This window comes from Botryllus schlosseri, chromosome 8, assembly GCF_051294905.1.
Source record: "Botryllus schlosseri isolate E-star chromosome 8, Bs_hap1, whole genome shotgun sequence".
NCBI classification, from domain to species: Eukaryota; Metazoa; Chordata; class Ascidiacea; order Stolidobranchia; family Styelidae; genus Botryllus; species Botryllus schlosseri.
Window position 1 is genome coordinate 14,653,400 of NC_137243.1, and position 12,415 is coordinate 14,665,814.

At 40.5% G+C, this 12,415-nt stretch overlaps 3 protein-coding genes across 4 annotated transcripts in view; 2 read left to right on the plus strand and 1 right to left on the minus strand.

Moving 5' to 3' along the window:
• The window catches only part of LOC145444240 (CCN family member 2-like), a 288,076-nt gene that overhangs the window by 129,668 nt on the left and 145,993 nt on the right, over nucleotides 1-12,415 (minus strand). The window lies entirely within an intron of this gene.
• LOC145444211 (vacuolar protein sorting-associated protein 8 homolog) overlaps nucleotides 1-12,415 on the plus strand; it is a 153,450-nt gene that overhangs the window by 89,995 nt on the left and 51,040 nt on the right. The gene's annotated exons all lie outside the window — the stretch shown is intronic.
• LOC145444249 (cytochrome P450 2U1-like) lies at nucleotides 539-6,797 on the plus strand. Of its 2 annotated transcripts, none has more exons than XM_080322198.1 (5): nucleotides 539-1,478; nucleotides 3,469-3,590; nucleotides 5,396-5,540; nucleotides 5,973-6,133; nucleotides 6,191-6,797. In XM_080322198.1, exons 1-5 carry the CDS (start codon nucleotides 1,424-1,426, stop codon nucleotides 6,506-6,508), a joined length of 801 nt encoding a protein of 266 aa, XP_080178324.1. In that variant the 5' UTR covers nucleotides 539-1,423; the 3' UTR covers nucleotides 6,509-6,797. The 2 variants fall into 2 exon arrangements, with proteins under 2 accessions (XP_080178324.1, XP_080178326.1); XM_080322200.1 differs by lacking the exon at nucleotides 539-1,478 and adding an exon at nucleotides 1,495-1,975.

Below are 12,415 nucleotides of genomic sequence, written 5' to 3' on the forward strand. Positions count from 1 at the left end.
AAGATGACTAGTCTCAATTTCGAGTTGAATATCATATTGTTCCCGTCTAGATAACTGGTATTGAGTTATTAGCTATTGTATCAATTTGTTAACGCCGTTACGATAGCCTATCGCATTCCTTTTTGGTCCTCGTGAAACATGTAACATTCATTGCAGGAAACTCTGTCTGCTGCTGTGTCAAATGTAATATGCAATGTCGTTCTGGGGTCACGATTTTCGTACGATGATGAAGATTTCAAGGGAATGCTGAAGGCTGTTAATGCGGAGTGAGTTATCTGCATTACAAGACATAATATCATATACTTGCACGGGCTATTGTTTATTAGGTTCTCGGATAAAATATATGCATTTTGTGTCAATATGCTAATGCTCGCACCTCAACTAAGATTCATTCCGCCATTTTCTAAAGCACACAAGCGGATATTCGAAGATATAGATTACGTTCTTGGTGAGCGACCCTTTTCATTGCTATGCATGGAGCGTGATTTTAACACTGATAACTAGATTTACAAAATTGATTCGGTCAAAAACATGCGCAAATGAGCGCACGGAGCTCGCACGTCAGTGCAAATTGGCTGCAAAAACAGACTGCTATGATGATTACCAAGCATATGCTTCGTCAATCGGTCAGCATCTGAGCGAAAACCTTGCCTGTGCACAGCACTATGATGACAATATGTTCACTGTCATTGCGCGTGGTAGGTCTGTGTTTCATTTAAAAGTGTTGGAGTCTACTATTATTCAGTTGAGCAAACCTATTTTATGCAGTCAGAAAGATTTCCTCTATAACCTACAAATTTCTCATTAGTGCGTGTTGTTCCGTGCGTGTAATTGTTTATTTACAAATTGTGCTGTTACTATAGTACCGTTTGTCCGTATACTTCGTAGTTTGTGATTGTTGCCATTGATACAATGCGAATTTCATGGTCTGTGATTTTGATTGTTGCGTCATACTTTGCCTTTTTGGTTTTGCTTTTAAATCTGTTTAAATCCCTTCAGTGTGCCGATAACTCTTGAAAAGAGGCACCCGAAAAGTCTTCGAGTTTAATAAATATACTGCTACAATGGATGTTGTATTGAAAGCTATTTACAAATATGATGTTGGATATTATTTGTATCCATTATGATGCTATCCAGTGGTCGGGAACCTTTTTCGACCGAAGAGCCATATTGACACAATATTTCCATCTATAACTCCCAAAGAGCCATACATGTCAATCAACTGTTACGTCACAATTGAATATTCGTGACGTATTGGTAGCACTAATATATGGGATTCATAGTTTGCGCCATATTTTTCCCGTATGCGTAGCTGGAGCCAAACAGGTAATTGTCAATGTCACTTCTAAGGAAGTTTACTTTATCGGCGTAGAGCAGGAAGTCAATGTGTATTTGAAAACTGCATTGTCCAACAAGCGTCGCCATGTCAAGGTATCAAACAAGGTATCGTGCAATTCAAGATTTCGAGGCGCGCGATGGCGGGTATCGATCGAATTTGCCAGTGGTTTCAGTCGCCGGCGCGACAGCAACTTAAATTTTAGGATTTTCGAATGGGGGGTAACGAACCCCATACCCTGCTTACCCAACTGTGTTAACCTCTCAACGACATGTTTATGCTGCCAAGAGAATAATTATCCGGGTCGTCATCGAAATTTACTAACAAGTTGCAGCAATATTGATAAATTGAGTACAAAATTAAAAATTTGTCTTTTACCCAAAAGAGCCACATATGGCTCGCGAACCATAGGTTCCCGACCACTGCAGTATAGACTATAGACAAAGTCAACGGCAAGTCTGGATACTGTCAGTCGCTTATTACATCCTACCATTACTTCCTGCCGTAATTGCAGTATACAGTTTCCTAATATATTTCATATCATAATGCAAAAATAAAAGCAAATGCTCCAGAAATTTTCCGATGTCTGATATTATCACTGGCGAACAACATTTCACTGGATTTTTTTTAAATGAGAACGTGAGTTTGTGATTTTCGGTATATTTTTCACTCTGATTCCAAATCTGCCAATAATTTTTTTCTAGCATATCATTTTCAAGATATCACCGAACTTGTACTTTCCAACGAAATAAAAGAAAATATAGATGTGTACAGCTATTTTTCATGACCTTTAAACTGTTTAGCATATGATTTTCTTGTACACATTACCGAGATCAACACGATAGAACGTCCAGCCGCATTCCCACATTATTACCTCATTACAAAGATCTTGGTGACGAGCTCCCACTTCCATAGTTCGAATGTCCTGGGGAAATGGTTCAGTTAGTTCTTCATTAACTGCACCATATACAAGCATTGTACTGAATAGTAGGGATTGTGTGAACGTGAGGTTCACCATCGCGTTCTGTGTGTGAACCTCCGAAATTTACTTTCACAAACGAACCTTGGTAGGTTCTGCAGTGTAGACCTTTTTCAGGTATTACATTTTTCACGTCATATAACATCTTTGGTTGGAATTCTTTGCATCTCACCTTCGGCCCACTCTATGCATGGCGCTGATAGCATAAAAATTCAAAACTACACGAGCATGCACCTTGTCGATCTCAAAATCTTTACTTGCTTTGTTACAAAAGTTTGCTCGCAATAATCAGCTCTACGTTTGTGAATATTTAGTGACTCTCTACCGTGAGCTTGACCCGCAATCACACAACATCAAGAACGAACGAAATACACTACACGTATGTAGTCATCGAATGATGCTTATTACACCAATCAATGAAATTGATATAAAGAATACATCGTTGTCTAATGTCAAAAATTTCGATGGCGTACGGGATCCATCTTGATTTGACATGTTTATTGTAACATTAAAACCGAATCCGTGCGATTGGGTACTCTATAGCTTGTTTATGGGGTAATATTGGTAGCAAGTATAGAAACCCGTTTTACACTCTGCTCAAAATCAATATAGTAAATTTAGTAATGGTCGGACGCCGAATATATTGTCCGATCTGGCCTAGGCCGTTAAGGCGTAAGCTTATATTCCCATGCAAATCGAAATTGCTGGCAAAGCCACGGAAGAGATTGCTTTTAAGCGATTATTATAGCATTTGACTGCTCCAGTTGATACATTTGGTGACGTTTAAAAATTCAGCATGCTGTAGCCTTCAGCAATATGGCATGATTGTGGCCTGGGTCGTCGCTAGGTATCTGGTATATCACTTCACTGAAATGTAAGGTCGGAATTATCAATATGACATCACGTGACGCCATAGGTTCACGTTAACGTTCACACAGAACCTTTCAAAAACGCTCGCGTTCACACGAACCTGAACCTTTTAGGGGTTCGTACCACCCCTAAAATAGCTTCCAAAAGGACTTCGATGCTTTCATAAAATTGTTTCGAGTGAACGTGCTATAGGATCTGACAGTCTTATATTTCTATCATGCGACAATACAGCGTTTCACCATCTCTTCGACGAGTCGCTGAAATAAATCTTTTCTCATTCAAGAAATTTTGAGAAAGATATGGGAGGAACACAAAAGGTCACTGGACCCCGAGAATCCACGAGATTTTATTGATGAATACTTGATTCGTATGCAAAGTAATGATACGAACGACTCATCGTTCTGCGTGAGTATGGGCTAGCTAGATCAGGAGTAAGCAACATAAGGTCAAGGGAGGTTTACATTATTACATTATAATGGGGCCCGCTGCCACATCAATCTGCTACTATGCTTGTTTACCGCGTCAAATGGTTTTAGTCAAATTAGTTTCAGTTTAATTCTAATTTTCCTGTAAGCACTTATGCTAAATATACATAAATACATACGCTATGTTTCTTCATAAATGGCCTCCGTGAATCTGGCGGTATTTTTCTTTAACTCTACAATAATTCTTCCGCGAGCCACTATCCGCGGATTTTGCAGAGAAACATAGACCCTGACAGGTTGACAAGACGGTACTTGTTTTGTTAGGGTATATCAAACATTTTTGACAATAAATATTAATAAGCCAAAGCTTCGTTCCAATCTAACTAATTGACTCAAGTATTCTTCACTGGGTAGGTCTTGTACGTAGGGTTGCACTTAAAACAAACGGTGTTTGTTTTAAACAAAGCCTTTTAAAAAAAAATTGGGTTTTTTATAAGTTGTAAAACTATGCCATAATTGTGTAAATTTTCCAAAAAACATGCTGTATGAGCCTACGGACAATTACCACCCGATATCGTCGAAGTATATCGATGTGACGATGTGGGATGCTTGGAACCCTCAAAATAGTCGGTTCAACAGCAATAGTACAGACATTTCGTCAAAGGAGCTATATTTACCCTATATTTTCAATTGCCAATGTCAACCCATTATGACGTCACAATTAAATATTCCTGACGTCCTAGCTTTAAAAAAAACATGTTTTAAACAAGGGCCTATCGTTTTAAACATGTTTGTTTTAAATTGATTTTTGTTTTAAATGCAACCCTACTTGTATGCAGCTTTAATTCTTGAGAGAATATTGAAAATTTTGAGCGATCACAGATGCCCCATTGACTTGAGCATATATTGAAGTATACGTTACACTTTCATTCATCAAGTTTTGTTTCTATGCCAACAATGATCGAGAGATTTGTTTCGCCAACCGATGATAAGAAATTAATAAAGACGGATTACTTGTATGCACGGATGAATACTCGATTTCTATTACGATTCCAGAATCCTGCTTCCGTAGCGCTGGGGAATCGCACAAATTAATCGGCGACTCCTATACTTCCTACTCTTAGCAATTGCAAATTGCTTCTGCGGTTCTGTTTCCGACTCCGAAAAATCAAATTTCGTGTCTCATACTCCTACACCTCCGACTCTCACGTGGCCGAAATTTCTCACATCAACCCCCGAGTCCTCCTCAATTATGTCAATAACTCACTTTTCGACACTCGCAACTAGAACTAGAACAAAGATTCAATTACAATACAGTCGGCATTTTAAAAGGACGGGGTTTCGAGTTTGAAATGGGACGTGTTTCGATACCCGTTGCGCCGAGGTGGTTGCTCAACCCCTGACAAGGTATATTTAGGGACGGTGCGAACGTGAGGCTCACGTTCGCCTTCTGTGTGTGAACCTCATAAAATTGGAGGTTCACGTTCACAAACGAACCTTGGTAGGTCCTTCACTGTGAACATTTTATTAATAGATATTTAATATTGAGATATTTCAACATCTTTGGCTGAAATTATTGCGTAGCTAATCTGTTTGATCCCTCAAGTGTTGTACAATGCGAATGTCGTGTTTGAGATCATAATTGTGACGCCACGTGACGTCAGAGTTTCGTGTTCATGTTCGCGTTCACAGCCAACCTTCTGTGTTCATACGAGCCAAAACCTTTCAGGGGTTCGAACCATCCCTTCGCTGTAGCAGTTTCAAACCAACGAGGCCTTTTTCTAGGAAAGACAACTCTATCAAATAGTTCGAGATTTGTTTGTTGCGGGAACGGAAACGACTTCGAGCACTCTTAGATGGGCCATGCTGGTTTTCGCCCATCGTCCAAATATCCAACGTAAAGTCCACGAAGAAGTTAAAAAAGTTATTGGTAATTTCAAATTATGCTTTGTTAGTGACTTTACTAGCAACGTGTGATTGTTTTTGCGGCCGTTTGACATCACCATCCTTCGGCAATAATATGAGAGTCTTCAAATTCAGCATGTACTGGCAAATTATTTAGTCGTCTGAAACGTAACACTGTCGAAACGTAGTCGGAATGATTGATGTACAACATTGCTGACAATCATATAGTTACGTGATCGGATCATACTATGGCATAACTCATTTCGACACGATTTGCAATAATGACTAATGATGGTGGATTTTCAATGCTGTTACGGACTGGTTCTTACTCACTTTAACCAGTGAACATGCCTTATTTATAGCCTGCTACGTAGTCATACCAATACCTGACAAGATATGTGATCCACTGGAATTGGACGTTGTTGAAATCCATCTAACAGTAAGAATAATTCCTCAGGTGATGGATTGCCCTCAATGAAGCACAAAGATGACACGCCGTATGTGAGCGCGTTCATCCTCGAGCTTATGAGACACAGGACTCTGGCTCCTCTCGCAGTCCCTCACGCGACTGTCCGAAATGTGACATTTCGCGGATACGACATGGCGAAAGGGCAAATGGTAAGCAAAAAAAACTGTTATTTTTCGACAACTGTTGTCATCCTGAATTGTTTACAGGTTTTGCCCAACATATGGGCGGTCCACCACGATCCGAAGAACTTCGAAAATCCGTCGGAATTCAATCCTGAACGGTTTCTGGACGAAGACGGGAAATTCAACAAACATCGAAGAGTGATCCCTTTTTCAGTCGGTCCTCGATTCTGTCTTGGAGAACAGCTTGCAAGAATGGAAATATTTCTCTTCCTAACCAGCATAGTTCAACGCTTTGAGATTGTTCCCGATTCGTCTAGACCGTTGCCCGAATTAGACGATGGCAATTCCGGACTTACAGAAGTCCCGAAGATGTTCGATGTCTCGTTTAAAGCTAGAATATGATTTCCTCATTGATTGCGAATAATTTCAGTGATAGCGCAACGAAAAATGTTCATATACCAGTACGTGGTATCGGAGAACTATAGCATTTTTTGCAAAAACTTTGCACCATAGATGGATACATAGCACGACTATCGGACCCGCCAAACGTCCCACACTATAGATTTCTGGTGCTCATATTGAGCTGCTGTGCAATGGTGTGCATCAATATAGGCTAGTGTTAAAAGAACAAAACAATTACAATAATATTTCCGCACACAACTGAAAGATTATAATAAATATTCGTTGCAAATCTGCTGTTCCCTTTTAGATAACAGTTTAGCAATGCGAGGCCTAACAACTTGTAAAGTGTCGTCGTATTGACCGGTCCAAACGCAAGCGTGATACCAATTGCTTGATTACAAATGTATTGGAGACAGAAATGGCGTTTCTGGGTTTAGATTTCAAACCTCAATCCCCCATGTGTACGCTATTGCACACGCCGTACCACCACAACGGCCACAATACGACTACTTATCGGCCCTACATGTCTGCAACCAATAATGGTCAAGACGGGTGTATCATCACAATTCGTATGTGAGAGTTGAGTGAGTGTCATGGCCTCCAGAGAGCTAGGGAGACTAGCTCCCTAGAGAATTCCTAGTGTCCCATGGAACACCTCTTTATTCACAGTAAAACTGATAAATACACACATAATCCGGGGGGCAACCTGTCCCCAAATGAAAATGGCGAGATTCGAGTAAATTTTTAAAATTTCAGTACTACAGTATGGTAAAAAGTAGTAGTGGCGCTTATCTCCCGTAAGGGTCTGGTGCGCCACGATCTGTGATTACCTTCTGGTATAAGTTACTTTTAAATGTAATTCATCCTCGACTATATATACGGATCAAAGACTAAAGGATTCTCCGAGATGATATCACGAAATTAGCCACAGGGGTTGATAGTTCGGGCTGGACTACAGGTTATAAGTCGTGAATGGGAATACCTCTTAAAACCATTGCAATGAATATTGGAGATAGAATCGGACAGGGAGGAGAGGAGTTCAATTTTAACCCCCTACACATACGGCACTGCACACGACCTAAAACCACGGTATTCACAACTCATTCAATACCAATTATGGGGAACCATCGCAAATCATATGTATGCGTTTTGTGTGTCTTGACCTCCTGCGGACCCCCCGAGACTGACTCGCTGAGCCCCTGGTGTTCCGTGGAACACTGGTTAAGAACCAGTGGTATAATCTATGTATGTTTTGATTTTGCAAAATTGCCCCATTACCCATTTTGAGTACGTGATCCCTGACCTACGACATGTAACTGTTCAGCCCGAGATGATGATGACTACAAAAAGGTCATTGTGTCAGTAATCAGGCCATGATGCAGTGATATTTAGGTGATGCAGTGATGCAGTGCAGTGATGCGCTTCTTCGATATAAGCCCGAGATCGAAACAGTGCTTCACGTAACACCAGCAAGTGTTTCCCATGAGCAAGATACAATTTTATAAACGTCAAAATAAACTGTTTTTTGCCTTTGGAGAGACAGGTATTAGGGTTGGAGGTGGGTTACGGTCAAAGTTGGAGTTAGGGTATCCCAAGATTACGGTTGGGGGAGGGGGTATTAGGGAAGAGGAAGGAGGGATATTAGGGTTGGATGTGGGTTAGGGTATCCCAAGATTAGGGTTGGGAAGGGGAATATTTGGGGTGGGGGAGGGATATAAGAGTTGGATGTTGGTTAGGGTTAGGGTCAAAGTTGAGGTTAGGGTATCCCAAGATCAGGGTTGGGGAAGGGGGATATTAGGGTTGGGGGAGGGGGTTCTTAGAGTTGGATGTGGGTTAGGGTCAAAATTGAGGTTAGGGTTTCCCAATATTACGGTTGGGGGAAGGGGGTTGGATGTGAGTTAGGGATACCCTAACCTAAACTTTGACCCCAACCTTAACCCTAACGCACATCCGACCTTATTACCCCCCTCCCCCAACCCTAATATCCCCCTCTCCCCCAACTCTAATCTTGGGATACCCTAACCCCAACTTTGACCATAACCCACATCCAACACTAATATCCCTCCTTTCTCTTCCCTAATACCCCTCCCCCAACCGTAATCTTGGGATGCCCTAACTCCGACTTTGACCCTAAACCGGGTAAATCGGTTTTGGGCGACATAATATAACATTAGGGCCTAACTATCGCAATAGGCGTCGTAAACATATACATATCGAGGTAGTTTCGAAACATATACGTGCTGTAAAATCTTTATCATGTTTTTCGTTCGTGGCGTAATGGAATAGATTATGCGTCACCGATAGATTTATCCGATCCATGACATTTACATAGGAATATGTAAAGGACGAATTAATACTTTATAGTCCGGGTACAAGCCTGTGTCTATCGCTCGCAACGGCGCTACGTCATAAGCGCTTGCATTAGGCGGTATTCCATATCCCTTTTTAATATGTACGATTGATACATACAACGTCATAGCTATCTAAGCTTTTGTTCATGCCGTCACTTAATACATCATGAAGAAAATGGACGCCGGTTCGGTGCAATACATACATATAAATATACGTGAGCCGGTCTCTTGCGTTGAAGTGGAAAACATGAAAATGTCGATTTCCAAACGCACAAGTCCGAGTACGATTATTGAGATGTTACTCGAGAATGCATTACGTAATATAAGTTTCGGGTAGACGTTCTTACTCAACCGTGCTAATGCGTGCGGTTTACATACCCACGCATTAATTTTTTTCGTCATTTTCGATGCGTGACATCGCTAAATACCTCATATCATGTCGACCGGCAGTATTTAGTTCATTATCGGGTGCCAATCAATGTCATGTCGACCGGTATCTGTTCACAATTGGTCGACATGTATTATCAAGGCGACCAGTGTTCCATACGAGGGTTGGATCTGTGATCGCGCTACTATCATCCGTGTGAACTTGTACCTACCGATCCATCTGTCTTCCGGATCACTAGTCCGGAACAATCCGGTTTTTTTCGACATACTATAATATTGGGGCATAACCGTTCGCAATAATCATTGTAACATATAGATCTTGATATACATTTTAAACATATATGTGCGTTCAAATAATTCTTACGTTTTTAATCGTGACGTCATGTAACGCGTTATGCGTAACCCATCTAACTATTGGGTCCACTACATATATAGACGACACTTTAACCCTGTCCCTTATAGTAGATATGGCAGAAAACCCGTGATAAATGGCGGATTCAAACTGTCGAGTCCGAGTCTCTGACCATTACATGAAACGGCGTGACGTCCTAACCGCCGCCTACTTTATGCAGTATCCATTTTAAGGTGTACGGTAAGCATATTATACACGCTTGATATTTATCTTAACTTTAGTTCGTGACGTCACTGAATACATTATGATTAAGAGGTATGCCGGTTCGGTCCTATACATATACATATAAATATGCACGAGGCGATCTCTTATATGTGGAGTTTGGAAAAAAACACGAAAACTGCCATTCCACACGCACGCGTCCGAATACGAGGCTGGATCTCAGTATGTTACCTTAGAATGAAATACGTAATATCAATTTTCGGCCTGCGTTCTCACTCGTCTGTGTCAATGTGTGCGGTATACATATTACATACATACATTTGTACGCATAATATGTATCATAATTGGTAGTCGTGACATCACTGAATACATGCTGCGGATCAGGAATACCGATTCGGTTTAATACGTATATAGAAATATACTCAAGTCACTCTCTTATGTGGAGTATGTTTCATAACAACTATCAGATAGTGATTTTCAAAGGGCCGAGTCTGATTTTGATTTCGAGTATCTCTCCGTTATCTGAGATGGGATTACGGCCTCCTAACCCTTCGCAATAAGCTTTATCACATATCCATTGTAATGTGTACGGTACACATATAAAAGCCTGATATTTATCATAATGTGTATTAGCGACGGCACGGACTACATTAAACGGAACCGGGCTACCGATTCGGTCAAATACATACGCATATATCGATGAAATATTGCGGTATCTTACGTGGAGTATGGTTGTAATAAAATGAAAACGATCGGTTTTCAAACGGCCGAGCCAGAGTATGTGTCTCTGTGTGCGACGTGAGGCGGCATTATGGCATACCCGTTCGCATCATGTCTTATTATAGATCCATGTTAAGGCGCATGATGAACGTATATCTATCGAATCAGCCAACACAATTATCATTGGACCTTATTTACTATCATATTTAACGACATTATATATGAGGTGTCGATTAAAAATCAGTTCCGACTCTACTATCGTATCGAACATCAATGTGCATGCTTATACCCAAATATTCGGGACACCTATCGAACAGCATCATCAGTGTTCCTTGTGACGACTACACGCGTTATAACGAATGGTATCCATCTTATTTTATCATGTCGGCCGATATATTAAATTAACATTATAGCGGCCACATTAAGTATATTGTCACGACGTTGTTCAACACCCTGATATCATAGTATGGTTCGAGTTGTTGGCGTCAAACCTATTGTTAATGCCAGCTTATTTCAATTGCACCATACCTCTTTCTAAAACGTATTGTGGGTAAAAATCCAAATTAGCATTGGTCACCATTTAGCAGCATTTAGGAACGGGCGACATTAAACATCATACCGACAGGTGTTATTCATTCATAATCGGGCGACATCTACTAGTATGTCAATGAGTGCTATATATTAGCATTGCATCGATCAACTTAATCTGATTGTACCGACGGCAAACCAAAAATTGATATGTTATCAGATTTCAAGCACTAGTCGGCAGTCGTTTTGCCGATGTCATCAGTTTTCATGCGTAATGGAACGATTTAGTGCATCACCATGGTGATCGCGAGTAGGGCTGGGCACAATGATTCGAGTACTCGAATCTGAATCGAGTATTAATTTTAATGATTCGAGTCGAGTACTAAAACACGATTTTTTTGAGTACTGAAATTATACGCTCCTCGCCATTGAAAGGTAATTTGTCAAAGAGAATTGTATTTTCAATACTAACTTTTGCTATTGATGCCTTGAAACCTTGATTGGCCGCATCGTAGCATACGAAACATATAGTACAAAGCTACGAACGCTACTGGAAATAGCACATTTCCGAAGTCATGATCTTCCCACAGCATTTGTCACCAATTGCAATGAAATCGTTGTCGTCTAAAAATACCAAGGTATGTTTAATGTAATGGATAACAGGCATTTTATGTTTTGTGGTCGCATAACAGATATGTATTTGAACTTGGACATATTACATTCTGTTGTGACGTCATAATGAGTGATACTCGATTACTCGACTCGACTCGAAGCATTTTACGTGATTCAGAATCGAATCACTCAGGTACTCGATTTTGCCCAGCCCTATCGCGAGTTAACGCAGCGTTGGGTACCATTTATCAACATGCGAACGCCTTTATAGATTGCATAGGTGGTGACTGATCTTAGCATTGGACGACATTTAACACCATATCGATAGCCGGTACAAATTTGAAGTATGTCGGCAAACCAGATTAATTTCTACTGGGTTATTCACACATTTTATAACTAACGATCGGATTCCACCATACCGGCTACCTTCTATAGAGAGTAGAAATGCGTATCAAATGTACAATACCGAACTATAACAAAACCATGATGTTAGACATTCAAATGAGCATTTGACATCATTTGCTATCCTGTCGCAAGACGTTATAAATTGTGGGTCGATGGAGATTAAATTAAGATTCGGTCGACATCTATTATCATGTCGACCAGCAGTGTATATTTCATATTCGGGCGACAATCAATGTTATGTCGACCGATGTTAGTTCACAATTGGGCGACATATATTATCATGTCGACCAGCATTATATATTATCATTATATCAATAATAGTGTTCCTAT

Bases quoted from the DNA above. Each gene is read 5' to 3' on its own strand.
- LOC145444249 (XM_080322198.1), top strand. From the start codon at position 1,424: ATGTCAAGGTATCAAACAAGGTATCGTGCAATTCAAGATTTCGAGGCG. The intron at 5,541-5,972 runs GTAATTTCAAAT...ATAATTCCTCAG, and splicing joins AGAAGTTAAAAAAGTTATTG to GTGATGGATTGCCCTCAATG. The intron at 6,134-6,190 runs GTAAGCAAAAAA...AATTGTTTACAG, and splicing joins ACATGGCGAAAGGGCAAATG to GTTTTGCCCAACATATGGGC.